The sequence below is a fragment of the Haliaeetus leucocephalus genome, unplaced genomic scaffold (genome assembly GCF_000737465.1).
Source record: "Haliaeetus leucocephalus isolate CR32 unplaced genomic scaffold, Haliaeetus_leucocephalus-4.0 Scaffold439, whole genome shotgun sequence".
NCBI lineage: Eukaryota > Metazoa > Chordata > Aves > Accipitriformes > Accipitridae > Haliaeetus > Haliaeetus leucocephalus.
In genome coordinates, this window is record NW_010972875.1 from 6555471 (window position 1) to 6581718 (window position 26248).

Here is a 26248-nt window from a genome sequence, read left to right on the forward strand (position 1 = left end):
GGGAGGGCAGGCGGGTCCTGCCCTTACCCCGCCGTCCCCGGGAGGAAGGGGCCGTTCCCGGACGTGTGCCTGGTGGTGTCGGAGGTGGTCTCGGGGCTTTGTGTGGGGAGGCAGCCTCGCCCTCTGGGGCTGGATGAGGGGATTAGCTCTCCGAGATGCACTGCCGCCTGCGGGGGAAGGGTGTTAGGGTTTCTGCACATCACATCGCGCCTCCCTGGAGGCCTGCAGCTCTGTGCTTTTGTTCGGCCGCGGTGAGGGTGTTGCATCGGGTCACTTGGAGACCGGAGCGGGCGCCAGTTCCGCCGCAAAATCCGTTGTCAGTGTTTTCACAAGTCCAGAAAGTGTGGAGGCGTCGGGAAACTTGTGGAAGATTGCTGGGGTAGTGCGGAATTAGCCCACAGGTACTGTAATACTACAGGTGTGCATCAAGCATGTTTTAAGCCTTGATTTCTTTCAGCTGTGAAGGCAGCAAATGTAATATACTCCACCTCATAAATGTGTTGTCCTTACGTGTTTTCATTTACTGCTAATGATGTAGGACCACTGTTTACCTTAGGTGGTTCTTCTCTTTGTAAATGGGCTGCTTACCCTGCTGCTCCAGCAGAAGCACCTGCAGGTGGCTGTTCACGTTGTCTTTATTACACTCGGATGAGCTTTTACTGAGAATCGAGAAGGTTTGCTCTCTTAATGTCATGCTGTCCCCCAGCTGTCGTTTTGAAGTTTCTATGACACTAGTTGGGGAGCAGTGTTAGAGCTGCAGGAGAAATAGTGGGGAGGAGCACAGTGTCAACAGAGAAACGCAAGGGCAGCATGTACAGGGAGGAAAAGTGAACAAAAGCAGTCCGACTTGGGTCAGAACTGGTTGTAGGTTCATCTACAAAGGCCTTTGGGAGTGAACATGCAGACAAATTTAAAAAACAAACAAACAAAAATGTCTTTCAGAGTTAGAAACACCTTTAAAAACGCTGGAATGATGCCATGCATGAGCAATGTTTTAGTTGCTCAGGGAGGAGACAGTGTGTGCGCTTCCCTGGAGAAGTCATTTGCCTGACATCCAGCCTGATCCACTGGAGAAGTATGAGCGCAGAAGTTTATTCTCATCCAACACGAGCTTACTAAATTAACACAAGGCATCATCTTCCAGATGATGAGTCTGTGCAAGGCAGCTACTCTTATTTCTCAGCTTATGCCTTGTAATCTGCTGGCTTATAGCATGTGAGGGAAATAGAACATACTAAATTTGCACAGTAAGTTTGGAGTGGGATGGTGAAATTTGTGAATGTCGTGAATTCTAGTGACAATAGATGTTATCATTTTTATATATTAATCCTAAATCATGGGCAACATAATGCATCTCTTCATATGCTCTGCTGTGACATTAACTTTCACTGGTGACAGTGGCCGCATAAATGCTGTGTGGTTTTTGTTTATGCAGTTCTGGACACTCATGGGCAGGTGGCATAGTACACGGAGCACTGCTCTTGCTGGTGTCAGGTATTTGGCACATTGCTTACGCTGCCTGTTATTGTGGATTCAGTCATGTTTCGATGCAAGTTCTAGTCCTCAAAAGGCAACAAAACTTAAGATCAGTCTCTTACATGTCTTCATTCCTTTACTAGTATTTTAACAACTGTAATACTAATTTTCAATCTCACACGTTGGGACAATGACTCAGACACAAAAGCATGCACATAGAAAAGAGCAGTTGTTAAAATTTACTTATTGTACATATCGAGAAATACGGCTATGTAATTTTAAAAACTGTCTTTTCATACTATAATTTAATATGCAGTTAATGATAAATGTAGTCTGGCTAGGTTGATGATTCTTTTTTTCCAGAGTGCTTTATAAAAATGAAAATCAAACTCCTGGAATTTCTGAACACCATTTAATTCAACTGTTGAGGCGCTAAATACTCTCAAACCATTTTTTTTCTTATGAAGGCAGGATGACTTTGTGTGTTTGAGAAATGGAGGTCATTGCTGTAAATGAAGTTGGGAAATTTTCAGAGGGCTTGTGGAACAATCAAAAAGAAACAAGCCTGTGAAAATAGGAGGGGTGTTGTGAGTTAAGTGGATTTCTCTTAAACTGTTTCATAAAGATCCCACTCTTAAGGCCTCGGTTAGGCAAGGTCACTCAAAAAGTAACTGAATCAACTGAAAGGGTGAATGTACCCAATGAAATTTAAACCTCATGTGAACTCTTTCAGGTTCAAATGGATTTGGATCACTACCGCTTAACCCCAAATCCTGTTTAAACTATAGGATTATACCACTGTAGAAATCAAAGACCACTTAGCAGCTGAGGAAACCTCATGTGGAAAGAAACTAAATTTAAATCATGGTTTGTGCATAAAAAATTGATTCACCTTGCTTGTTTTGATTGCCTACATAGAGAAGCCTAGATTTGTCTTTACTTCTGATTTCAGAAGGACCTTGCTCTGGGAGATAATAGATGAAGAAGGGTGCTGGTTATCTCTGTTCTTCTCTGTTTTGTGTACTACAGGCATTTTTTCAGCCCATGTATTCATATACCCCATTATGAAATTGCCTGCAGCCTTGTAATGGCAGAAGAAATAGTTTTCTTCACTGCTAAAATTACTTTGTTTTACATTTAATGCTCACATGAGATTACTGCCTGTGAAGTTTGGCTATGAATTTAAGATGGAACAGTTGATACTGTGACTGAAATTGATACTGGAATCTGACATGATTTTTTTAAACCTACATTTTGAAGTTGATTGTCTCACCTTTAGGTTTTAATTCTTTAAATGCTTTTAGATAAGTCTATGCAGGACAGAAGTGTAAAGTGAAAAATGAGAGGAGGAGGTAGAACTAGCCTAAATTACTAATAAGCAAAAAGAACTTTGATACTGCTGCTTTAGTAGCAGCATTAGCTATTAAAACAGTATTAGTGAACTTTGGGACTGTTTATATTTTTGCTTGTTTATTTTTCTTTTCTGTGGTTAGTTAAATCCAGATAGGTTTTAAACAGTTCAGCACATCAGACAATCTTCAAATCACATGGTAAATAACTAAAAATATTTCAGTGAATTTAGATTGAATTTCTTGGCCATATGCTTCTGAATACTGTTTAATATGCTGAAACTTTCTTCCTAATAGGGTACTGAAGGTTGCAAATAGGCAAATATGCATACGCACACAGTACTGAGCTGTACCTAGGCCTGTGGAGACTTTGCTTTAGGCCTGCTAAGTGATTAGGCTACCAGTGACTTTGGAAATCTATGGGTGTTCCTGTTTAGCTGTTCTTGAACCACATTGGATCAAATGTAATTTTTTTTCGAATTTCAATCTGAACAAGTCTTTTTTATTAATTAATTAAAAAGACAAAAGGGCAGGAAGGGGGACCAGAGTAGAGAAATCTTCAGAGAGGCAGGATGAGGTATGCAGCTCCTTGCCTGACTTGCTGGGTAAGGTTGGGTGTGGAAGTATAGCACGTTCAAGACCACATGGTAACAGTATGCAAGGTGGCTTGCTGTGCTGCTTTTAAAAAGTGAGCTGTCCTGAGTTTATTGCAGGATAAGTGTGCACACGTGGGCAATTACTGTAATTAGTTAATGTGATGTGAATCCACTGTCACTTGCTTTGTGGTAACTTGTTACACAGTCACTTACCTAAACTTTCTGAGGAGCTTTCTTTTAAATGTGAGGAAAACATACAGTGCTTTTTTTTCAAAATTTATATGCAGTGTGTGCATAAAAGAGTATAGAGCTTGCTGTATATAGGTTTTGTACATATAATTGCTCAGCAAACTTGAGAACAGTTAATCTTTAAATGATTGTGCTATAAAAGCTAGCCTACCACTTATCAATGTTTTCATGTCACTGCAATCTAAAGTCTCCTTGGTAGGGCTGAAATAGCTAACAGCTGAATGACTTCATTTACAAACAAAAGGCAGTAACTGTGTGTTTAAAGTGAAATTACTGGTGGGTTGTTAATAGTTCAAAGTAATATTTTTAGTGTTTTTGAAGACTTCATATTGGTTTGGTATCCTGTTTAGTTAAAAGCAAGTACTTTTACTATTCTCATTCAGCAGCTATTTCTGTTAAATTGGCACCTATTTTTAATGGTCTATGTTTCTGTTCTAGTCATCCATTCCAGTTAGTTGGCTTAGTGGCTGTTTTGAGATACAGAGGGTGAAAACATGATTGTAATGATTGTCTTTCAGCTCATACTGCTTCACGTCCTTTGAGCACTAACTTTATGTTTTGGAACTCTGAAGTTTGCTGTAGTGAACTAGTAAAGTGTAGGGTGAGTGTTTTAGCACAGAGCTGCACCTGAATGAACTCCCATTGCTGAAATTACATTGCAGCTGTTCCTCTTCAGCTGCTAAAATGGCATTGTATTAATGGGGTTTAGGCCTTTTGGAAACTGGACAGGTTCTGATCAATTCCTGCCCTGTGACCTAAGTAAAAGAGAAATCGATGCTTTTAATTTTGTGACATTAAATGTCAATCTGATTTAAAGTTGGTTTTTTTAACCAAATTCAGATAATGGCTTCTCAAACTAGGAAGATAACTTGAAAAGAAGGATGTGAGAGAGCTAAGGATAAGAGATGTTACCAGTTTGTCAAACAAAACTACTGGTGTAACATCAAATAATATTCCATTTGACTTCAGTCTTTGAGATATGTGTTTGTTGTGAAATGGACGTTTGAGGACTGTAGGAAGAACTTTTTTCCATTTTGAAAGTCTTGTGTGATATTTATGGCTTTTAAATATGTTTGATACTTTGATATTATGAAAGCTTTGATACAAATTTCCTGTACTGTCTTAATGGTATTCCTGAAATTTACCTTATAATCATGTCTTGTTTAGGCATGATTCACATTTCTACTTTTTGTAGGTGTTGGTAGAGCTTATATTTTGGAACACGTACAATAGGACACACAACTTCTCAGCTTTTCTCTATTCTGTTTAAGTATCAACAATACCATCAATACCATGTTAGAGCATATATGATCTAATAAATTCCTTCTGAAAAGCTTCTCAAACAGCGGACAGGTGTACAGTTTGTGTGACAGTTCTGGGGAAGCTACATGCTGGTGTTACAGGAGCCTTCCAAGCTTTTGAAGGCCCCTTTTCCCATTCTACAACATCCCTTTCAGACAGCAACATGTTCTTTTGAGGTGAGGAAATGAATAATGGCTATAATTTCTAGCAACTAGTCAGAGCACAGCTAACTATCTTTAATTGTTGGTGACAGGAAGGTAGTTGTGTTCCCAGTTGCACTTTGCAACCTCTCTGAATCCTCCCAGTTCTACCTGAAAATTGTATCATGTAGTTGAGGCGTGCTGCTTTAATATGAAGGTTTAATGAGATTATCAAAGCGTTTGTGTAGTATTCATCTCCTTATTTTGAGAGGCCTGGAGTTTTGCTGTAACTCATGCATCTCTTGGAACTAGAAGCATTCAGTAAAGTACACCAACAAATTAGTAATTACAGGCTGAGCAGTGTGTCTCAGTCAGTTACAACTGCAGGATAGGAACTTTGCAGGGGTGGTGGAGGAGGAAAGAGGAAATCTGTGAGCCACATGGGCAGGGATGTCACTTAGGTTTTGGTTTGTTTTTTGTTCTTTACAACCAGAGATTCTCTTCAGATCTTTACCTGTAGCTGTTTATTCAAAATCCGTCATAAATTTAAACTTACGTAAATAGCTCCAAATAGGATCTCCTGAAAGTTTTAGATTGATCTAAAAGAGTTTAGATTGACACTGTTGTGTTCTAAATTGTCTATTTCTATGCCTGTCCAGTATTATTGTCTCCTGATTTATTTATTTTTAGTAGCTTTTCATTGTGGAATTTCCTTCCTGTATTTTAGGGGAATTTCTTAGCAGTCTCTCCTTAGTTTTCTATTTTTTCTTCACATCTTCTCTTCAGGTTGCTTTCTCAGTCCTGCTTTTGCCTGCAACATGTTTTGTGTGCTCTCTTGTTTCATTGCCTCTATTGTACCTGCTAGTTTTCACTTAATGTAGCTAAAAAAAATGACCTCTTACTCAAGTTCCTTCCACTTGCTATCTTCTGATTCAGATCTGTGACTTCATATTCATCAGCATGTTTTTTCCCCTCACTCTTCTACTGAGCAGTAGACGGATTTTGATACAAAAAGACTTCCTTTCTTCCTGATTAGAATCTTGGCTTCTGGTTTTATGCCTGTGGCAACTAGCTTCTTGTATTTTAATGCTCTGGGAGGTGTTCCTCAGGTGAGGTAATCCCTATGCAGATATTCCATTCCTACCTCAATGTTGTGTCCTCTTTCTTCAAAGCCTTTTCTGACTCAGCTGTGTCCCAGTTCAACATGCTACAGCTTGCCCCATTTGGCTGACATTATCCTATGAGCTTGTAGTGACAGTAGTCTTTCTGCAAAAGCTCTGCCCTTTTTCTGCTGTGTCTTCCTGGAACTAATCAGTGGAGCCCCTGGCACTGCTGTGGCATAGTTGACTAGTGACAGCTGAAGGAGGGGAATATTACTGTGTGCAGCAGAATCAGTGTCTGGGCTTCTTAATGCTGTTTGAAAATAGATTGAAGCTCCTGGTCTTCTTTTTATATACTGTTTTCTTGTACTTGGCCTTGTGTTACTGAATTGCAGTGTCTTTACTCTTTTGTGGAGAAATTGGAGTGTAGGTTTCTGGTGTGTTAACATTTGTAGTGGGGTGGTAACTGTAAGCTGTCAGCTTCCTCAATCATTTTCAACTTCCTGTTATGAGAAAGTGATTTAGTAGTGTTTAAAGATGCATGAGGTCTTACTGGTAATTTTCAATCTTGAATTTGCTGTGCTGCCAATCAGTGCTGTTGCATTGCTGTAGAATGCTTTAATAGGTACAAACAGGAATGAATCTCTTCTGGAAAACTCTTCAGCTATGAAGAACCTGTATCTTTTGGGTCAAACAGTAGTTGGACAAAGATCATGACCTAGCTGTATGAAGTTATTTGTACATATTTCATAGTCTCTTTTCTGTTCTTTTTTCCTTCCTGCAGTTGGCAAGAGAGGAAGAAGTAGTAGAAGCATCACTCTGATTCTTAGCTTTGCCCTTGGTCTTATATTTTTAAACCAAATTAAATTGGTTTAAAAATTAGGTAAAGCAAGTAGAATTGTCAGTTTCAAAACTTGAGATTGGCTGTTCTTTGTCAGGTGGGAAATTAAGAGTGCTACTTTATAATAAAGAGACTTTGTAATTGCATGATATGCAAGAAAATGTTCTGGGAGAGCCATTGTGTTACTGCTTCAATACACATGTGTTTGTCGTGAGGTAGTGGAGTTGCATGAAATATATATATTCTAAAATTCTGTCTTTTCTTGAAATGTAGGGTGTGAAACAAAGGCTGTTAAAGGAAAAACAGCTGACTGGAAAGAGGTGGGAGAATCTGCAATATATCTTTGGTTAAAAAGGGAGGTGGAAAAGTGGGAGCTGTGTGACCCTAAATCACTTCAGTAAATAAACTACTCGTGAAACAAATGCAACACTTGGAAGTTGCAGAAAAGAATGTGTTGGAGCTTAAAATACCAGGTGCCGTTTTGATTAGAGTAGTCTTGTAGGTTTGTTAAAGATATCCCTTTTGTGTGTCTTTCCAAGAGGACATGCACTTTAATTTCTTGCCTGTTATACTGGGTATTACTGTAAACACTTCAGATGCACGTGGAACTTCTCAAACACAGCAAGGCATGTCAGCTATCCAGAGAGCTAGGAGTGAGTCTAGGCTGTACAGCACAAAAGTCGGTTTTGTTGCCTTTGACACTTCTTTGTATTGTGTAAACATACCTTAGGACAGAAAAGAGTACAGGCAAATAAATGCTAAAAAGACAGTAAATTTGACGTGTTAGCTAGGAGATGTTAAATGTTACTTTTAACTATGTGCAGATAATCACAGAAAGTATAGCAATTTGTGTAATTGTTTGCATAGGACTGTAAAAATTGAGTGATCCTTGTGCTTTCCAAGGATCTTCAGGGCTATGAATATGTGATGGGCTTAGCTTTTCTTTTGGGCAGAGTGCCTGTGAAGATTGTAAGGATTTCTACAAAATCAGTTTTAATGACCAGCATGATACTGGCTGGAGTGTAAGCCACAGGGACCATAGTATGTGGCAGCAGCTATATGCATTGTTACAAACAGCTTCATTTTCGTTTGAAAACCTGACAGCTAATAAAAATCCTCTCCTGCCTTAGTGAACATAGCTTTTGAATTTCAGTGTTTGAGGGAAGAGTGTTTCAGAGCATGCTCTAAACAAAGTGATCAGTGTTTTGGGTGAGATATTCATGGTGGTTTTATAAGTATGCTTCTTGGTAAGCTTTTGTAAGAAGTGATCTTATGGGTAGTAATTAAAAAAAAAATCTTTTAAAGCTGTTTATAAAACAAACTGAGTTCAAGTTCTAGAATTACAGAGGAAAGATCAGCTAACAAACTCATAACAGAGCAGTGTTGCTGATGTCATTGGTATAAAGGAAACAAGATTTTTTTGCTGTCTGTTTTGTATGAAAGCATGGCTGATTAGGCTGTCAAATGTTCTTAAGTTACAGTGTGTGGCATACAACCATATTCACTTGGAGTACGAAGTCTGTCATTACTGGTGAAGAAACACTCATTTAACCATTTCTGCATATGCATAAGCTCTAGTTAGAGCTGTGGATCTTGTTGTTCACTTGTCTTTTGCTGAAGCACGTTTCTAAGTTTGGTTCTAGTCCAAAGATAAGGCTTAAATATCCCTATTTTGACTGTGTGATTGGTTATGACTTTTCCTTTAATCTGTTGAGGAAGGAGAAGTTTTCAGCTAAATTTCTAGAGCCTTTAAACTGGAATACTTCTTTCTTCAGTCATGGAATGCTGATGTTAAAATAAATGAACGGAGATGCTGATGGGCAAAGGCCTCAGCATGTCCTGCAGAACAGTATGAGCTCATTGTTTCTCTTTACTCTTCTATATGCATTATCTCTTGTTCCTTGTTCTTAATGCTTGACAATAAACCCCTTAGGACAGAGATAGTCCCTTTGTTCAGTGTTCAAAGGAAAACTAAAAGATCAGGTGCTAGGATACAAATTATAAGTAAAAATAAAATGCTTATTGTTCAAGGCTACTGAAATAGTAGATGTGTTCTGTGCACTTTAGCACTGTTCCTTGGCTATTAAGATGCTGATCACTAGCTACATCTTTGTGTTCAGCAAAACAATAGTTGTATATTGCATAGTGCTTTATTTCCTTTTTTCAGGTGAATGTTACTTAAATCTGAAAAGATTAATCCTGATTTGTACATTTATGTGACATAGTGAAATTGTCCATATATCTAACGTGTCTGAAAAGTGAAGACTTTTTTTTCTGGCTTATCAGTTGGTATATCCCAGTGTAGCAATATAGGCATCACTTCTTGCCAGAAGTCCTTGGGCAGCCATGTGTTATCAGTATTATACAGTATCCAAACCAGTTAATTTAAAGGTAAAACTTGTGCTTTCTTTGCATTTTGGGATTGTACTGTAGATACTGTATAAAAATGGCATAGTATGTGGTATTTTGTTACATGCCTGATCTTACACTCATTTTGTCTGTCTTCATAGACCTTTTTTTTTTCTCTCCTTTTAAGGTTATATACATCCCCAAAGAAGAAACTGACTCCAGTGCAAAAATGTGTCAGTCCATTAGTTTGGTGCAGGCAGGTATTGGATTACCCAAGTCCTGATGTTGAGTGTGCTAAAAAGTCGCTGATCCACAGGCTGGAACAGACAATGTCAGGTGAGTTCCTGCATACTAATATCACTGGGTTGCACATATTTATTGTGAAACAGAGTCAGAATTAGCTGATAGATTGTTATGAGAGAAGAGGGTGAGATCCAGCAGTTACTTCTGTCTAAAGTTTTCATTATGGTTTGTGAACAGTAATTCATTCTAGTCATTTTCTGGACTGTATAAACAAAATGAAAAGAAGCATTAGACCATGAGTCATGATTTTGGAATTTTATACTACCTGCAGTTACAATTTGGCCCCAAGTTTTCAGGAAGAAACGATGTCCTTAACTTGGAGATTTTCTTGTCTTATTTTAAAATAGAAGTCTGTATTAAACTATCATAATTGTTAGGTGCTTGTCAGTGTGTTAACATGGAACTTAGTTTTCTGCTAGATGAGATTTTATTTCATCTAAGGAAATGGAGGCTGAAGTTCTTGAATACTTTGGGGAGGTAATATTGATTTCTTTTCCTCCCATCCTTGATAATTTAAGATGTTGTCACAGTCAGATTAAAAAAATCCAGAGTTCATGATTCTTCCTTGATACAAATTAATTGGTTATATTCAAAACTGGAGAAGGACTGACCATTTGGCCATGTGAGGATGAAAGCCTACATTCTCTGCTCTTATTCGCAGCCTTTTTGATGTCAAACCAGCAGCAAAACACTGAAGATCTGATTAGAATTCTATGTCCAGCTGGTTTCTTGCTTTATTTTAATTTCTTTGTTAGAGCCTATTTTTATTTAAAAAGTTATGCTGAGACATAACTTTCTTTCTTGCTATTAATATCTATTCTCTCCCTGTATGTCCATCTTTTTGCAGTCTTGTGCTTCATGTGATCTATCTTTTTTTTAACTGTTATCTTCAGGAATTAGCGGAATGGCTGGACTTGAGCTAAGAATACATGAACACACAGTTCCAGGAGTGTTCCCAACTGCCAGCTCCTTTACATGGTTATACGTAAACTTTGTGCTGAGTTTGACTGACTTTTTTCCTCTCCTTGGATTCTTTTCTGGATCAGTTCAGTCTTTATTCTGGTTTGTACTAAAATCATTCTTAATAAAATTTGAAAACATTACTGGTACGTCACAGGAAAAGTCCATTTCTTATCTTTATAAAAATCGTGAGCATAGTGGTGAAAGTGCCTTCAGTATGAGTCACCTTTGATCTTCCCCTATTTTTTGCGCTTTGTGTATGCTGCCTTGACAAATGTCTATTAACAATTTTCCTGAACAGTTAACATGATATATAGCTTGCCACAGGCAAAGACTGACATTCTAAACAATGAAAAGTACCCAGATCACAGGGATTTAGGAATGATGATACAAGTTTGGGAATTTGAATACTATTGAGTATTTAGGACTGGATAGCGGTTAGGTAAGGCATGAACAATTCTGTTCATGGTTTTAACTTCTTTTTCAGAACTGAGTAGAAATCTTCCAGAAGTACCACAAATTGATACCGTAAGGGTATCCTTAAAAATTCATAGTTGAAGCAGAGTGTCAGGAAGCTTCCCTATGAAATGGACAAACTTGAAAGTTTGATCATTCAAATGATGTGCCTAGGTAATTTTACCTTTTTTTTTTTTCCTTTTTTTTTTTTTTTCCATAGACCTGAGAATCTGCCTCTGGCGGTGATACTTGCAAGAATACTGCAATTCATCTATAGTACTAATAGGGGAAAATATTAGCAGTAGAAGAGATGGGCACTAATACTGCTGGTTGGAGCAGATTGCATGGAAAAATTAATTTATAACAAGAAAGAAAATTGTTCTTTAGAGCAACCAACCTACTTACAGATGCAGGGTAGCAGGAAGCTTTACTGGAGAAGCCAAGTAGCGCTACTTGTAACCTTGTGTGTGTTTCCTACCCCACAATTTCTGGAATATCTTGGGACTTTTATTTTACATAGTACTTGTACTTCATGGACCCATCACTTAACGTATTACTAGTTACTGGTTCAGTTTATCAATTGTAGGTCCAGTCTCTGTGGATAAGGCTCTTCATACTACTGTTACTTTCCTGAATCCTTGTTGATGTTTCCTTTGCCTTGACTATTTTCTCTTTGTCAGTTCCTGTTGTTATGTCTTTCTAATCTAATATATTTTTGCTGTTTCTCAGTCTCAAATGCACTCTTGTATTCCACATTTTTCTCTTCCTTCTTACAAAGTAATCTTTTCCATTGTGTGATAATAAAGGAGGGAAGAGCAGCTTTCAACTCCATGTTACTGTGGGCAGTTACTGAGAACACAGGATGCGCAGTGCCTTGTTGCTTGTTAGTTGAGGTTTACAATTGTAGAGTGAGTCCTCGTCAGTGTTGGAAGCATGGTCAGACTAGAGGGAACCTTAGGTATATTCTGGTGCAAAGAGCTCTCTTAGCCATGCCTCAAGTCCCTGGTGAAAAGTGCAAGAGTGCATTTCATATTGGCTGCAAACCATGGCTTCTACCCCGTGGTGGTTTAAAATCGTATATGGGTAGAACACATCAAGAAAGCAGCAGCAGGAACAGAAATAGTAGGTGGAAGAATTTCTGGAAGAGATGCTCTCTTAAGACAGTTTCACAGAATTAGAAAAGAGTAACTTTGGTTGTATTGCAGTTTTTACTGGGGCAGTTTTTATTTAAATATTTGAAATCAAATGCATGATCACTATAGCTGGTAGGAGAACTGTGTGGCTGTATATGTAAAAACTGACATATTTTCCATGCTGAGTGAGTTTGACTTTTCAGTTAAACATTGAACTTGTTCAGAATGAACTGTTATTTAGCTACCTTTGGTCTTGATAGATTTTGCTAATGATTGTTTTGAATTACTATGGGGACAGCTGGAATAAATTTGTCACTTAATTGTAACAAAAATAAATATCAGGTCTCTAGCATTTGGAAAAATGCACCCAATTAATACAGTAGATCATAACCACCTAAGCATGAGTTTTCTGCACTCAAATTTTTCTATTCCTATTTTCTAGAGCAAAAGAGGGATTCAACACCAATTTAACCAGATGTTGACTAAAATAAATTAGATGCTGCATACTGTTTCTGAATGTTATAAAAAGAAAATTTACGTTAAAATAAAAATGTGGATCATTAACCCTCCCCTCTGGTGTTATGAAAGCTAATGTTTCATCTAATATAGTATCATTTTGATGTTAAAATGAGTTGTCTGTCTTACTAATGTTGTCTGACACTCCTAATAAAGACTGTATCTCTAGTTGTTGCAAAAATAGTAATGTCTTACTAAGTTACAGAAATCCCTGTTGGAAAAACTTTAGGAATTGTAGGTCAGAAAAATAGTTTGAATCCAGCTTTTTTCCTGGGGAAAAATAAAGTGCTGAGGAAGGTAGAAGTTCACGTTAACTAGGGTGAAACTGCTATACCATATAAAGTGTCATCATGTACCAGAGCATACTTTTTATATGTAACAAAAGTATGCTTTCTTTCATCTAAAGAAATCTGTATGCGATCAAATATTCTGTATCATTATGGGTATGTATGAAGAGCGTGTTTTGAAGGTTATACAGTCATACAATTGTTTTCTGCTTTGTGGTTAGTATTTTAAAATACTTGTCTGTGTAATAAGTATGAAATAAAGAATTGTTGTGCAGACTTACATTTTAGGTTTTTTTTTACTGTCATTTTCGGCAAGAGATGAAAAGTGAATTTTTTGGCATGAGAACAAAGATTCAGTTGGAATAGAAGCTTTGGGTTTCCTATGTGAATGCTGGAAGAACTTGCTATCAAAGGAGCTGTCTCATCAGAGGCAACCAGAATACAAATGGCTTGTAATTACTAGTTTTGTTAACTGAACTTTGTAGTAAAATGGAGATTTTCCTTCTGACGCTCTCAAAATAAACTGGAGGTACCTCAAGAATACTTGCTAGAATTCATTTAATGCACTAATTGCTGAAATTAGTGCATATCATTTAAGTCTTGCAGTGAAAGCTGGAATATAAACTTTCCAGCCTCTATGTATAACTGTCTTTTCACTCTAATTCAAACACTAGTAATATTAACTGGTTTAGACTTCAGAAAGGATCTTTACATGAGGTACAATTTAAGGAATCTGCTGCAAAGTCAACTTCAATTTCTGCTGCTTTTGCCTCTGCGGTGCATTCTGCCATCCATTTGGTTGGATGATACACTCTTTTGGGCGCTACTAAAAACTAATTCACTGGTGCAATCAGTTAAAATACTTGATACTTTTAACCTAAATCCACCTTATTAGGCTGGATAATAGTGCAGCCCTACTATTGCTTGTACTGAATAACTGAGGAGGTAGTGACTGAGAGCAAAGTGGGGTGGGAGGAGGAGCTGAAGCAGGCACTGCTGAAAGCAGCATTTCATGCAACTGTTGCCTCTTTTGGCTTCTTGTAATGTCAAAACAACAACAACAAAATCTTACACTGAATAAAAGAATTTTTAGTAAGCAAATTAGAATTCAATTCTTTTTTTTTTTTTTTTAGCTACTACTATTGGTAGCCTAATTAGTACTGCCCTAATTGAAGCCCTTTTTCAGTAACAGAAATGTCACACAATATTCTTTGAATAGCTTAATGCCTTTTCTTTTTTTTTTTTTAGAACTGCTTGAGTGTATTGCCATACATTTGCCAGGCCTATTCTTGTCAGTTTATAATATATGTGTATAGTTTCAATACTGTTATGCCTTAAAGAGAGTTTAGTTTTTAGCAGCTAGGTGATCTGCAACTTAATCTAATTTAGATTTACATACCATAAAGTTTGGATCTCTAGCTTTCAGTTTAATGTTTTGCAATTTAATTTGTTCCTTGTTAAAATACAATTCTGTTTGGCATGAAATACTTCCAGCAATGAAGGAACTGGTTTTACCAAAAGTGACCAAATCTCCTTTGGTTCCCACTTCCCCCATTGAAGTTCCATTTTCTATTATACTAAAATAAAATGTAAATTTATGAATAAAATAGTCATTTAAGTAACTATACAAATCATATACCTGGCTACTACAGGAATTGCAGTATTGTACTGAAAATGTTCACCAGTGGTTAAAATTAATCTAAAAATACTTTAGCACTGAAATATTTACAATAAATAGCAAAGTACCCAATTTTAGATCTTAAATTGTGGAAAGGGTTGAACCCCATGGACATAAAAATACCAAAGCATTAGAACAGGAGGTACACAGAAGGGAATAATCCTACAGTCAACTTGCTTTATTGTGCCCAGTAGGTTCATGGTACCCAGAAATATAGATGGAAGCATTTGCCATGCTTAATGGTTTTTCATTTTAGCGTATGCTTTGGGGAATTTTATAGGTGGTATTGCTTAGTTCTGCAGTGCCTGTCTTGGGGTTACTGTTGAAATATTGTGTGATCTAGACAGGTCTCTGAATTCTGGAGAACTAGTCTTCATGATGTGCTCTGGTTTGTATGTAATTGTGCGTAGGAGGTATGTTAGCATAGCTTAACTACTACTGTCTTTTGAATTGCTTCCCTCCTCCTTCCCAGTGCCTACATTGAATATCTTGAAGAGAAGAGATCAGTTGTAGTGATCTTGGATCTCATTTTTCCAAGGAAAATATTTGTTGCTACCTTGTCTTGCACTCTTCTCCCACTCCTTCCACGGTATGGTTGTGTCTAGGAGATGAAGAAGTCAGTTTAAAATATTCCTGGTGACTGAAATGTTCTACTGTGAATTGTGTAGTAATTAAATCACACTGAAGATACCGTATAGTATTGTATTCATTTTTCATTGGTTCCTTCAGTATAATTTGTCGCTTTTCTCCTTTTTCATACAGCTCTCAAGAGACAGAGTTTGTACAGCAGCCCTTTCAGTGCGGTCAGTTATGCGAGCTCCTATAGTCCAAATACTAGTAGCCCCTACAGCAGTGGTTTCAACTCTCCCTCCTCAACACCGGTGAAATCTGCTTTAGTGAAACAGCTCATACCTCCTGGTACCTCAGGTAAGTGTGTGTGAGTGTCTGGTCTCTCCCTTTCTTCTTCCTCCTCTTCCTTTCAAAAACGTGCTCAAATAGATTACATTTGCGTTGAACTAGAGTAAGAAAGACACTAAAAACTTGTCAGTCTTCTGTAGGATGTTTGTATCATGCAGTATTTAAGCTTTTTAGAAAAGGCTTTTTTACAGACTTTCTGGCATGAGATACATTTAAAATGTTTTCTCTGGATGTCCATGTCCCTAAAATCACTGATGCATATTAGCAGTTAGACCAAAACACATAGCGTTAGTTCTGTGGAGTCCCAACATATGTAAGCTGCTTCTAGGATTGGCCCTGTAATTGTCTGGGATGTAAGTTGCATAGTAGGTGTTTAAAGGTTAGATGTTGGTAATTGTAAAGTCTTTGCAACTAGCCTATTACTTATTAGCTGAAACATTTGGTATGCAATGTATCCATCAGTACCTCTGACATGTGAACAATATAATCTAAGGAAGAAGCATATGTTTTAATTAAAGGCATTCCATGAGGCTTTGCAGTCATCAGTGTAAACACTAACTTCTGGCAATGTTTTCTGCCTTTATACTGCACCATAGACACTTTCTTTGCATCAGAAAAATTGATGCCTGGAACATGATGCCTCTACTCTGACATTCAGAATGTTGGCTTAATATATATACTTTAACTCGAGTTAGCTTGCAGGGAAGATGAAAAAATATTGCATTGACAGTCCAACTATCTGTAGTTTGCTGGGGACTTGTAAAGAGAAACCTGCACTGCAGTACATTCACCAGAGCCATTACCCAGGTTTTGTTTTAATCTATGTAGCTCTGCTGTGGGTTGTGTGGTACAATGCTGTATCTGCCTGCAGGACAGAGAGATGAAATGTAACTGGCAATGGGGTGTCAGCCAGAAGGTAGCAAATAGAAAGAGTTTTTTCTGGTATGTTATAGTTTAGCAAAGGTGTATACATAGAACAGGAAGTATTTTCAGATAAACTGTATTTTAAGCATTCCAAACTGAATCAATATTCATTGGATCAGCAAGTCCTTACTGTGAAGAAAGATATAGTCAAGCTTATGTCTTACAAGGTAGTGTGCAGAGACGAAAATGAAGGCACAAATAGAACACGTATGCGGTTGCTCTCTCTGTAAGAGCTATGCAGACTTCATAGCAGTTGAAACTTGGTACAGGTAGACCAGAGTATGTCATTAATTTGTTTTACCACCTTTATAATGATTTTATGAAGTTGCTTATTTTTAGAAGGTAATGGCTAAGCTCTACTTGTGTAAATTATATTTTCAGCCTAGGTTCGCAATCAAATGTTTCAAATGATCTGTGAGTCTCAACATCTCAGTCATAATCTGTTTTCAGATTCGTGGTTCTTTTACTAGGAAAGGAAATACAACTTGCCTTTTTTGCCCCCCCTTTTTTTTTTCCCCAAACATTTCCTATTACTTTATTTTCTTTCTATAGGTCATCTTAAAAGTTCAGCAGATAGAAATCCTCCGCTAAGTCCACAGTCCTCTCTGGACAGTGAATTAAGTGCATCAGAGATGGATGAAGACTCTATTGGGTCTAATTACAAGCTAAATGATGTTACAGATGTGCAAATTTTAGCACGAATGCAGGAAGAAAGTAAGTATTTTCCATCCTGAAAACGAAGTGGAGCAGCTGATCTTTTTTTGTTGAATAACTGCAGTAACACCTGCTTAGCAGGAAGGGAAAAGGGATGTAGATTCTACTACGGATGTACAAATCTAGTTCTCCTGAGAAGGTTGGCTAAGGACTTCTGCCTCCAGGATAAGGAAAGGAAGTTAGTGTGCAGAAGTGTTCTTTAGGAACAGTGGACAAAAGAAATGCTAGAATATGAATTTGTAGCATATAGTATATACTAAAAAGATGGTGGTTAGACTGGACTGCTGCCTGCCACCAGTCTTCTCAGGAGGTACATGCCTTCCTGATGTAATCCAGTCTTGTTGACATCTGTGCTTAAACCATGATTTAAATCACCAAAATGTAAACTCAATATGACAAAGAATAGTTAAGAAAAGCACCTGTGTAGATATATCTCTTTTATTATAGGTTTAGTTGAGACTTTGTCGTTTTGTCCCTCTGAGACTGCAGAAAGTGGTAGTAATTTCAGTTGTCTAAGTGGTCTCCAGACATTTTTACTGCATACCCCATCAGTGGAAAAGAAACCCAAACGCCCAATATACATTTTTAAATAAATTATATACATGTACTACTGTACTAATATACTACATACACAAAAATACACAAATGTACGCAAAACCACAGATTTTAAGAGGATGAGATAAAGATGAAATAAATGCTATTTTAAAAATACTATGTTGGGAATAGTACAAAATTTTCTTTCTGCACGCCAGTGGATTGTTTTGCATACTCTGTGGGGTGCGTGTACCCCACTTTGGAGACCACTGGTCTAACAACTCTTAAGTTTCTCCATGGGTAGCTTATCATATAGCTTTTTGTTACATTTACTAATACACTGCAATAGACATTTCCTTGTGGCTGCTATAATTGTTATAGGGTGTTACATGATACCAAAATTAAAGTGTAGCCTGTGTTGCTAGTATCCAGCCTGGGAGAGAAGATGAACAAGTACGCAACACACCTATACTGATGACTGTTGTAATAGGAAAAGGAATGAGCTCACCTAGTTATTTCAAGACACTATCAGCTGGTAGATAACTTCTTTGATACTAATCTGGAATTAATTTAATGTCTCAGATAAAAGTTAAGGTGAACCAAATGTGAGTTTGAGCACTGGGCAGATATTTGTATGCACTGTCTCTAGTTTGAACCATCTGTGGGCTGGAAGCAAGTAAACAATGTTCTCATTGTTGCCAGGCCTCCGGCAAGAGTATGCAGCAACTGCTTCTCGGCGTAGTTCTGGTTCTTCTTGTAATTCTACAAGGCGAGGCACATTCAGCGATCAGGAGCTCGATGCACAGAGTTTAGAAGATGAAGAAGATGGCACACATCACACAGTACACCCTGCTGTTAACAGGTTCTCACCATCACCTCGCAGTTCTCCCTGGCCTTCACCAAAACAATCTCCAAGAAATTCACCTCGCTCCCGATCACCTGCTCGAAGCATAGAATACAGCAGAGTGTCACCCCAACCTATGATTAGTCGTTTACAGCAACCTCGCCTTTCGCTTCAAGGCCATCCTACAGATTTGCAGACTAGTAATGTCAAAAGTGAAGGTAAAAGCTCTGTCTCAAATTCATTACACAAGTAGTTGTGTAGTTCCTGTAAAGGATTTTGGTCAGTGTGCAGTGCTAAAACTGTATGCCTGTGTAACATCATGGTTTAATCTCAGAGTTGTTGAAGAAAAAGCAGAGCAAGCAAAGCTTAAGTTCTGCTGGGGAACCCTTACAGTTAGATGAGTTGATAGGCTTATATTTATTTTAGCTGTTAACCAGTCACGCCGGGTGTAATTGAGTTTTGTGGTGACCAAGTTCTGTCTTTGGCAGGCAAATGCACTAGAACAAAGCAGAGCCCAAGGGAAACTATCATTCACCAGTAGGGTTAGGCCTTGCAGATGACAGAATAAAATGCAGGGAAAGTAACTGTGGTCATACAAGGGTAACATGGCAATTTATGCATGCTTGTAGCCTCTGAGATAGCTGAATGCTTGCTTCTGGCATTGCAGGACTCTGAACTGTTTGAGCTTAAACATAGCCTTAAAAATATTAGTACTTGTCATGCACTTTTTTGATATTTTAGATATCTCAAAGCTGTGCAGACTGCTGCGTAATAAAAAATAAAGCTTGCAGTAAACTTGACACATTTATACTATATTGGCATAGAACTAAATATTGTAATCCTGATACGATTTTGCTTCTTGAATGTACTTTTTCCTGGTAGCAGTCTGGCGGAAGCTCCTTTAACCGGGCTGAAATTTCATAAGCATATTCCCATTTTAACAACTGTAGTTATCTGGCAAATAAAATCTTAAATTCAGAAAGAATATACATTTAGATATTAAGAATTCACTTAATTTTTTTTCATCTTTAAGGTAAGCTGGATGCAAAATGTCTGTAGTAGAAATGCGTTTTTAAACAGTTTATTTTCTGGGTGGTTTTTTTTTTTTGTGTTGGTGTGTCATCCCTGTCCTCCACCCCACCCCCTCAATACAGCAAAGAGTTCTATGCCACTTACAGAATTTCATTGACTAAGAAATTTTAGAATTTTAATCAGGAAAATCAGCGTGCTAGGCTAGAGCTTTTGGGTAAGAGGATCCTGCAAATGTAATTACCTATTTGAGAATATATTTGGCATAGTGGTTTGGGGAGATTTTAGGTATATAGGAAAATGTACAATGCAAAAGCTAATCAATTATATTGTGACTTAGTTGAGAATTCCTTTCCCATTCTTTTCTGGGGTTTCAGGAAAGTCTTCTTAATGTATGCTAGATGAGCTACAACAAAAATATCCCATGAGAGGCAAGGTATCAAAAGCTGGTATCCCACATACCAGAGGGATTAAAATAGAGTGTGTGATCATGTGCTTCTGAAACACTTCCAAGGAATTGTCTTACAGTGGGTTTTGTGCAGTTGAATGTTGCTTGGATATTCAGAGTTGATACAGCAGCAGCCAAAAAAAGTTGTTTGGGATTTCTTTTTTTTCTCTAGAATGGTTAGAGGGAAATTTGATTGATAGGGTTCCACAATGTACCAACTGCAGTGCAAAGCAATGTAAGCTACTAAGTGCAGAAAGTAACGCGTGTAGGAATATTCAGCCTATGAAGACTCTTACTTTTGTTTTCATCTTTAGTGCTTGTGCATGGTTAGCATGCTTCTTTTCTGCATCCCTCTACAGAATCAGGTTGGCCATTCCTCCTGACAAGGCATCTGTAGTCTTCTATCCAAAGTATGTCATCAACCCAGCTCTGCATGGGTTGGAGATACATAGAATGTTATTAGACTTAAGAAATATTTAATGGTGTCTTTTTGTATTCTGTGAGCGATGGTACAAATTTTAGAAGACCCTTGAAGAACCAGTATTAGCTGAATAGTCAAGTCATATGTGAAATATGAAGCATAACTGGACACTTCAATAATTTTGAATGTTGTGTATGAAGAGTTTCTTTCCAAGTGGGTGGCTGTTATTTGTTGTATAATGTGCTGATATGGGACTGAGTAGTCCCAAAAACTGACTCAAAGAATAACCGTGTGTTTTTAATCTTCAGGAAAGCACTCTGTATTATAAATAACTTTCTAGGTAAAGACTTTGAAAACTGTGGAAGAACTGCAAATTAGGTTTGCCTATTCAATTTCCATAACAGTAGAACAAAACCCAGGGAATCATAATCCAGATATGTTTCAATTTCAAAACACACTATGCTTGACTTTTTTCATCACAGGTGAAAAACATACATTCTGCTTTTTTATATAGAAATATTTTTGTATGTGATAGATCTGAGAATAATACAGAACTTTAATTCAGGATAATGGAAGAACTGTAATGTAACAAAATACGCTTTTAAATTGCAATGTAGTTTTATATGGCTAACATTTTGTGTCACTTACATTTGGGATTCAACTATGGATGTGGGATAACCTGAAGTTTGTCCAGCATTAGACTACATGTTGTGGTATCTTTGTATTATTTCGTACAGAAAAACTAAGGCGTAGTCTTCCAAACCTGTCCAGGACATCTAACATCCAAGCTGAGTCTGTGAAAAACAGCAGAAGTGACTCAAACTTCCAAGTGCCAAATGGAGGGATACCTCGCATTCAACCTCAAGCCTCAGCCAGTAAGTACCTTTAGTGACACTTCAGTGTATATTTCAGAATTAAGTGATGGTACTCAGCTGGTTTCCAGTTTCATGGCAAAGAGAAATGTTGCATGCCACACTAGAGATGCTAATCTTGATTTTTAATCATACCTGTGAATCTGCTTTTTTGGTACACAAAATCTGGTACTGATTATATTCAAAGAATGTCTGATCTCTTACTAAGGTATCATTCATAGTTTCTTAAAAGTATATGTAGAAGTACTATAAAAAGTATAAATACAGTAGTTAGACATTTCAGAAACTGTTTTCTGTGATTTACAGACGTTATAATGCTCTGTACTGTTGAATTTTACTTTCAGACTACAAAAACTTACTAGGCTATGGAAATATGTACCTAGATGATGTTTATTGCTTTTTTTTTTTTAACTAGTGAAACGTGATCTGGAAACATTCATGCAAGTTTAACCCTTGTTTGCAGTTTCTTTTCTTTTGTCACCTGGAAATTATATATTCAGTTGCAGATTTTATTTACTTTTTTTTTTAAGTGTTGGTTACTACTTAGAAAAGGTTTGGATGAACCTGTGTCCCATGAAATAAATTAGCCCATTGCTGGACTAGTGGCCACTAGTTTGTCCAAAAGTGAACTGCTGATATGAGAATGCTGCTAATCTCACAAGTCTCTTGAAAATGGTGACCTTAAATAAGCCAAAGCAAATGCAACTTAAATATGCAGTGCTTCTTTATATATCAATATTGACAGTTCCTGTTGTTTAAATGTTTCCTGACCATTTTATTTTAAAACAAGTTTCAGAATTTAATAATCTTGTGTGACATTTCCAAGGAAAGAACACATTATGAATATTATTATGTGTAGAGCTTTGAACTATAAAAGTTTTATGATAAAAGTTCATCAGTAATTAAATATTTGACGGGGAATGTAAGATAATATTTGTGAATGAAACCTTTTTTTTTTAACCTGTTGAACAGGCATACGAGCATACCTAGTTGGCCTTGTTAACCGGTCCTTTCAAAACAGTGTGTTCATGCAAACAACTACAGTTAAATACAGAATAAGGAATACAGACTATGCTAAAGACTAAAGATTTCTATCTTTGTAGTGGCTCAGACCAGATATAAGGGTTGTGTGGACAGTCGGTCCCAGGTGTGTGATAATGTAGCCAAAGAAGTTAGTATGACCTTGTGATTGTTCATATAGGTTACCCCAGCATCCTTTCACCTTGCCCCCTTCTTCCACTATTCACAAACACTCAAGGTGGGATTTACAACTGAAAGAGCATGTGTGTAGTTCAAATGGAGGATTGTTATCTGTTAGGCAGGCTTATCGAACTATAATGCACTTGGAGCAGTTGGCCAGCAGATCTCCAACTGTGTTATTTTTGTGATAGGAAGAATAATCAAAATGACCTGAAAGAAAATGAAAGAAAAAGTATTTTTAGTAAAAATCTGTACAAATTTTATCTGGTGTCTTAAAATTGAGTGAACTGGGAAGCGAAGAGCACAGAGGGCAGCTTAGTTGGCTAGAAGGCTATTTCCAGTATCAAAAGTATATTCACAGTGAAACTTTATGGAAAGATCAGACAGCAGAAGTCTCAATATTCAATATTTAGTGAGTTACTTCATTGCAGGAACCAAAGTACTGTGACTTATGTTTATACATATATAATTTTTTCAACTTGTGGGTGCACTAAGAATCAAAGAAATCATTATGTAATCACCTAAATAATTAGGTAAATTTGCTTGCCTTTCATGGGAATCTTTCCCCAAATGTGAACCACTCTAGACCAACTTACATTTAAATGTAAGTTAAGTATCACTAATAAAGCCCAGACTTCTAGCTTTTACAGTTTCCCTGCTCTTACAGATGTTTGTCAGAGTCTTGCTATTGACAATCGTAAAACGGTTTGTGTATGAAGTCAATGAGTAAGTATCTTTGCTTAGTCTGGATTAAAAAATTCTCTGCAAAACTGTACATTGTATAAAAATTTCCAGAATTGTGTCCTTTTTATTGTATACTTTTTGTTTTATTGGTTTTATATTTTGTCACCTTGCACAAAGCACTGTTAAATTGCAGCAAATTTTTGTTTTCCCTTGGCAATGACTTCTGGGTCTTGCGATTGAAAGCTTCCTCATATACCTGCTAGTTTTGCATGAGCTTACCTTTGCAAGGATGCTGGCTTGCCACCCGAGGTCACTACTTTTCTCCTTGTCAAAGATCTGCTGTTCATAATTTACTTGCACATTTGCTGTGGCTGCAATACTGAACTTGCTGTGGTTGCTGGCATTCAAAAATGAGTTAGGAATCCAGTAAGTTTCTGAAAAGACAATTCTTGTTATGGTTACACAGGCAAATTGTATATGCTTGTTTAAGAATAGAGGGGAGACACTTAAAATATGTTTAGAGGTACAACTGTAAAACATGAAAACATTTGGCATTATGAGTTTTAGCTGTAATGTGGTGAAAAATCCAAATTCTTTTTGAAAAGAGATTGAGTAAATTAAATAGCAGTTGTAACTTAGAATTTTCATTTACATGTGATTCTCCATGCTGTTGTGCAGAAAGTACTTTTTTATATGAAAGCTATTAAGTATTTCACCTTAAAACACTATAAGATGCTGTAATAGTTGTGTCCTCCAAGGAACAGGTATCTTAGACTTTGAAGTGTTAGAATGACAGGAAGTCTCTGTATTTGGGTCCTACACCACGTAGATTGTGCAAAGCTGTAGAACTTCTAGGGTGGCTTCCACATAGGAGCTACATGCTTTCTAGTGGATTGTGTGTGATACTCTTGTGCTTACCTGGCACTATTAGCACATGGATGTCAAATCTTCAAACAGAGTTAAATATAATACTTTTTCAAAGAACTAAGCTGTAGATTGTTCAAGCTATCAGTGAAATAACTAGTCTGCTTGCTAAGATCCAGCTGCTTGGCATGTTCAGAGTAAAAGAAGGGAGTGTATGTTTTGAGGAAACCATTCCAGTATTCCAGTTCAGTTGATGAGAAGTAAACGTAACTACATGTATTCAGCATGCACTATTTGTGACAGGTATTGTAATAGCATATGGAGCACTTCAAGAGCAGCAAATAGTGTGGGTAAGCATGCATTCCACGCTTATCTCAAACTGCATGTTTCCTCAGCATTGCTCAAGTTGCACTGCCTGAAGTTCTTTTCAGTGATTCAGTGCACAGAATTGTTTAACTGTGGAGTCTACTTCCTGGAGTCTCCATTGAGAAGAAAGGAATTAGATACATGTATTTTAAATCCTTTCCATATCATCCCACATCTCTGACTTGCAAGTAGTGTAAATAATGATGGGGGAAGAAACTTAGTGCCATGTGCAGCAGCATATTTAACTGAATGAATTAGGGCAAACCAAATTCAAGATCATAAATATGAAGGACGAAGCTGTTCTTCATTTTGTGTGGTATAACAAAAACACTGATTCAGTAAAAAATGGTATAATGGAATACTTGTGGACAGCAACACTCTGGCCAGTGGTCTGCCTCACTAAATTCCTAGGAATTGTGCTCATTTTTAAACATCTTGCTGTGCTTAATTGGCTGTTCATAGGTATGCCTTAAAAGTTTATAGCAAGACCGTATGCCAGAAGTTGAATAGGAATTACATATTGCTATATGGTTTTTTGCATTAGATTCTAGTTGGTAGAAGGAACAGGGGTTTTTATTCTTAATAGCCAGAGACAGCATTTTATCATGTTTATAAACACTTTAATTCCTTTTTGCTGTTTGTTGAAAATGACAGGTTTTAGTTAGTTATTAAGACTAAAATGAATAGATGACCTAGTCACATTTTCAGAATGAAAGTAAAACACATGATGAACTTCTTTTATAGTTTACAAAATACTGTGAATTTTGCACTGACTGAAGGATAGGAAAGGTGATGGCAGTTACTATATGCTGTCAAGTTTAGAAAAGGATTAACTAATATTATTAGGATTCTAATTGTTCTTCCCCTACCTTCTTAATAGTGATATCTACCAATTGGTGATAGGATTACTGAGCTTCCTTACTCAGGGTCAGGATCTTTATGCACAGCTGTTCCCCCATCTTTCTTCCTTCTCACTATGGAACTAAGCCTTGCTAGTGCAATCAGTTTTATGCTGTTATAAAACTCCATACACTGAGGTGAGCAGAGATGTTTACTCATACATTATCATTTTAAGAAGCCTTTGTGTAGGCAAAGCTTTATTTCATTGACTACTTTCCTCCTACCCCCATTAAATACGCTGTGGTGAAAATATGCTGAGTTGATGCGTTCCTTCTGGCAATAGGTAATTCTCTCCTTGCCAAGATTCTGCAGCTCTTGGAATGTTGGCTTCTCTCTTGGTAACTGGTGGGTAGTGAGGTCATTTCAAGGCAGTATCAGCCCTTGAACATTACTAGAAAAAAGGCAGGACATAGGAGCAATAAAAAACAATTTCTCTCGTGCTGTCTACATGCTGGCAGCTGATAATTCTCAGTGTTACATCTTTGAGACCTCTTGCATACCCTTTTCAAGAGAAAAAACCCAGGCATCTCTCAAAATGGCTTATGTTTGCGTAACTGAAAAATACAATTTGTTTATATGATGATCGCATTTAGACAAAGATTTATGCCTTTGTATAGTGTTAGAATATTTTTTTGAGAACTCCTTTGAAAAGTTTAGTCTTGCTAGGTCAAATATGACAGTTTAATTTTCATCTTTGTGTCTAATCTTGCACTCGTATTGCTGTAGCATGTTTGCTAGGTGGCTTGTTCTCCCTTTGGTGTATTAATTTTTTTTGCCTTTCTGGGCACTTTGCCC

At 37.2% G+C, this 26248-nt stretch overlaps 1 protein-coding gene across 1 annotated transcript in view; it reads left to right on the plus strand.

Annotated features, from left to right (window-relative positions):
* Positions 1 to 26248, plus strand: part of SLAIN2 (SLAIN motif family, member 2) — a 40282-nt gene that overhangs the window by 4797 nt on the left and 9237 nt on the right. The window contains exons 3-8 of the mRNA XM_010574558.1: positions 257 to 401; positions 9590 to 9738; positions 15498 to 15662; positions 17130 to 17291; positions 18528 to 18887; positions 21305 to 21442. Of these exons, the coding sequence (XP_010572860.1) occupies positions 257 to 401; positions 9590 to 9738; positions 15498 to 15662; positions 17130 to 17291; positions 18528 to 18887; positions 21305 to 21442 (1119 nt within the window). The remainder of the gene's footprint in view (positions 1 to 256; positions 402 to 9589; positions 9739 to 15497; positions 15663 to 17129; positions 17292 to 18527; positions 18888 to 21304; positions 21443 to 26248) is intronic.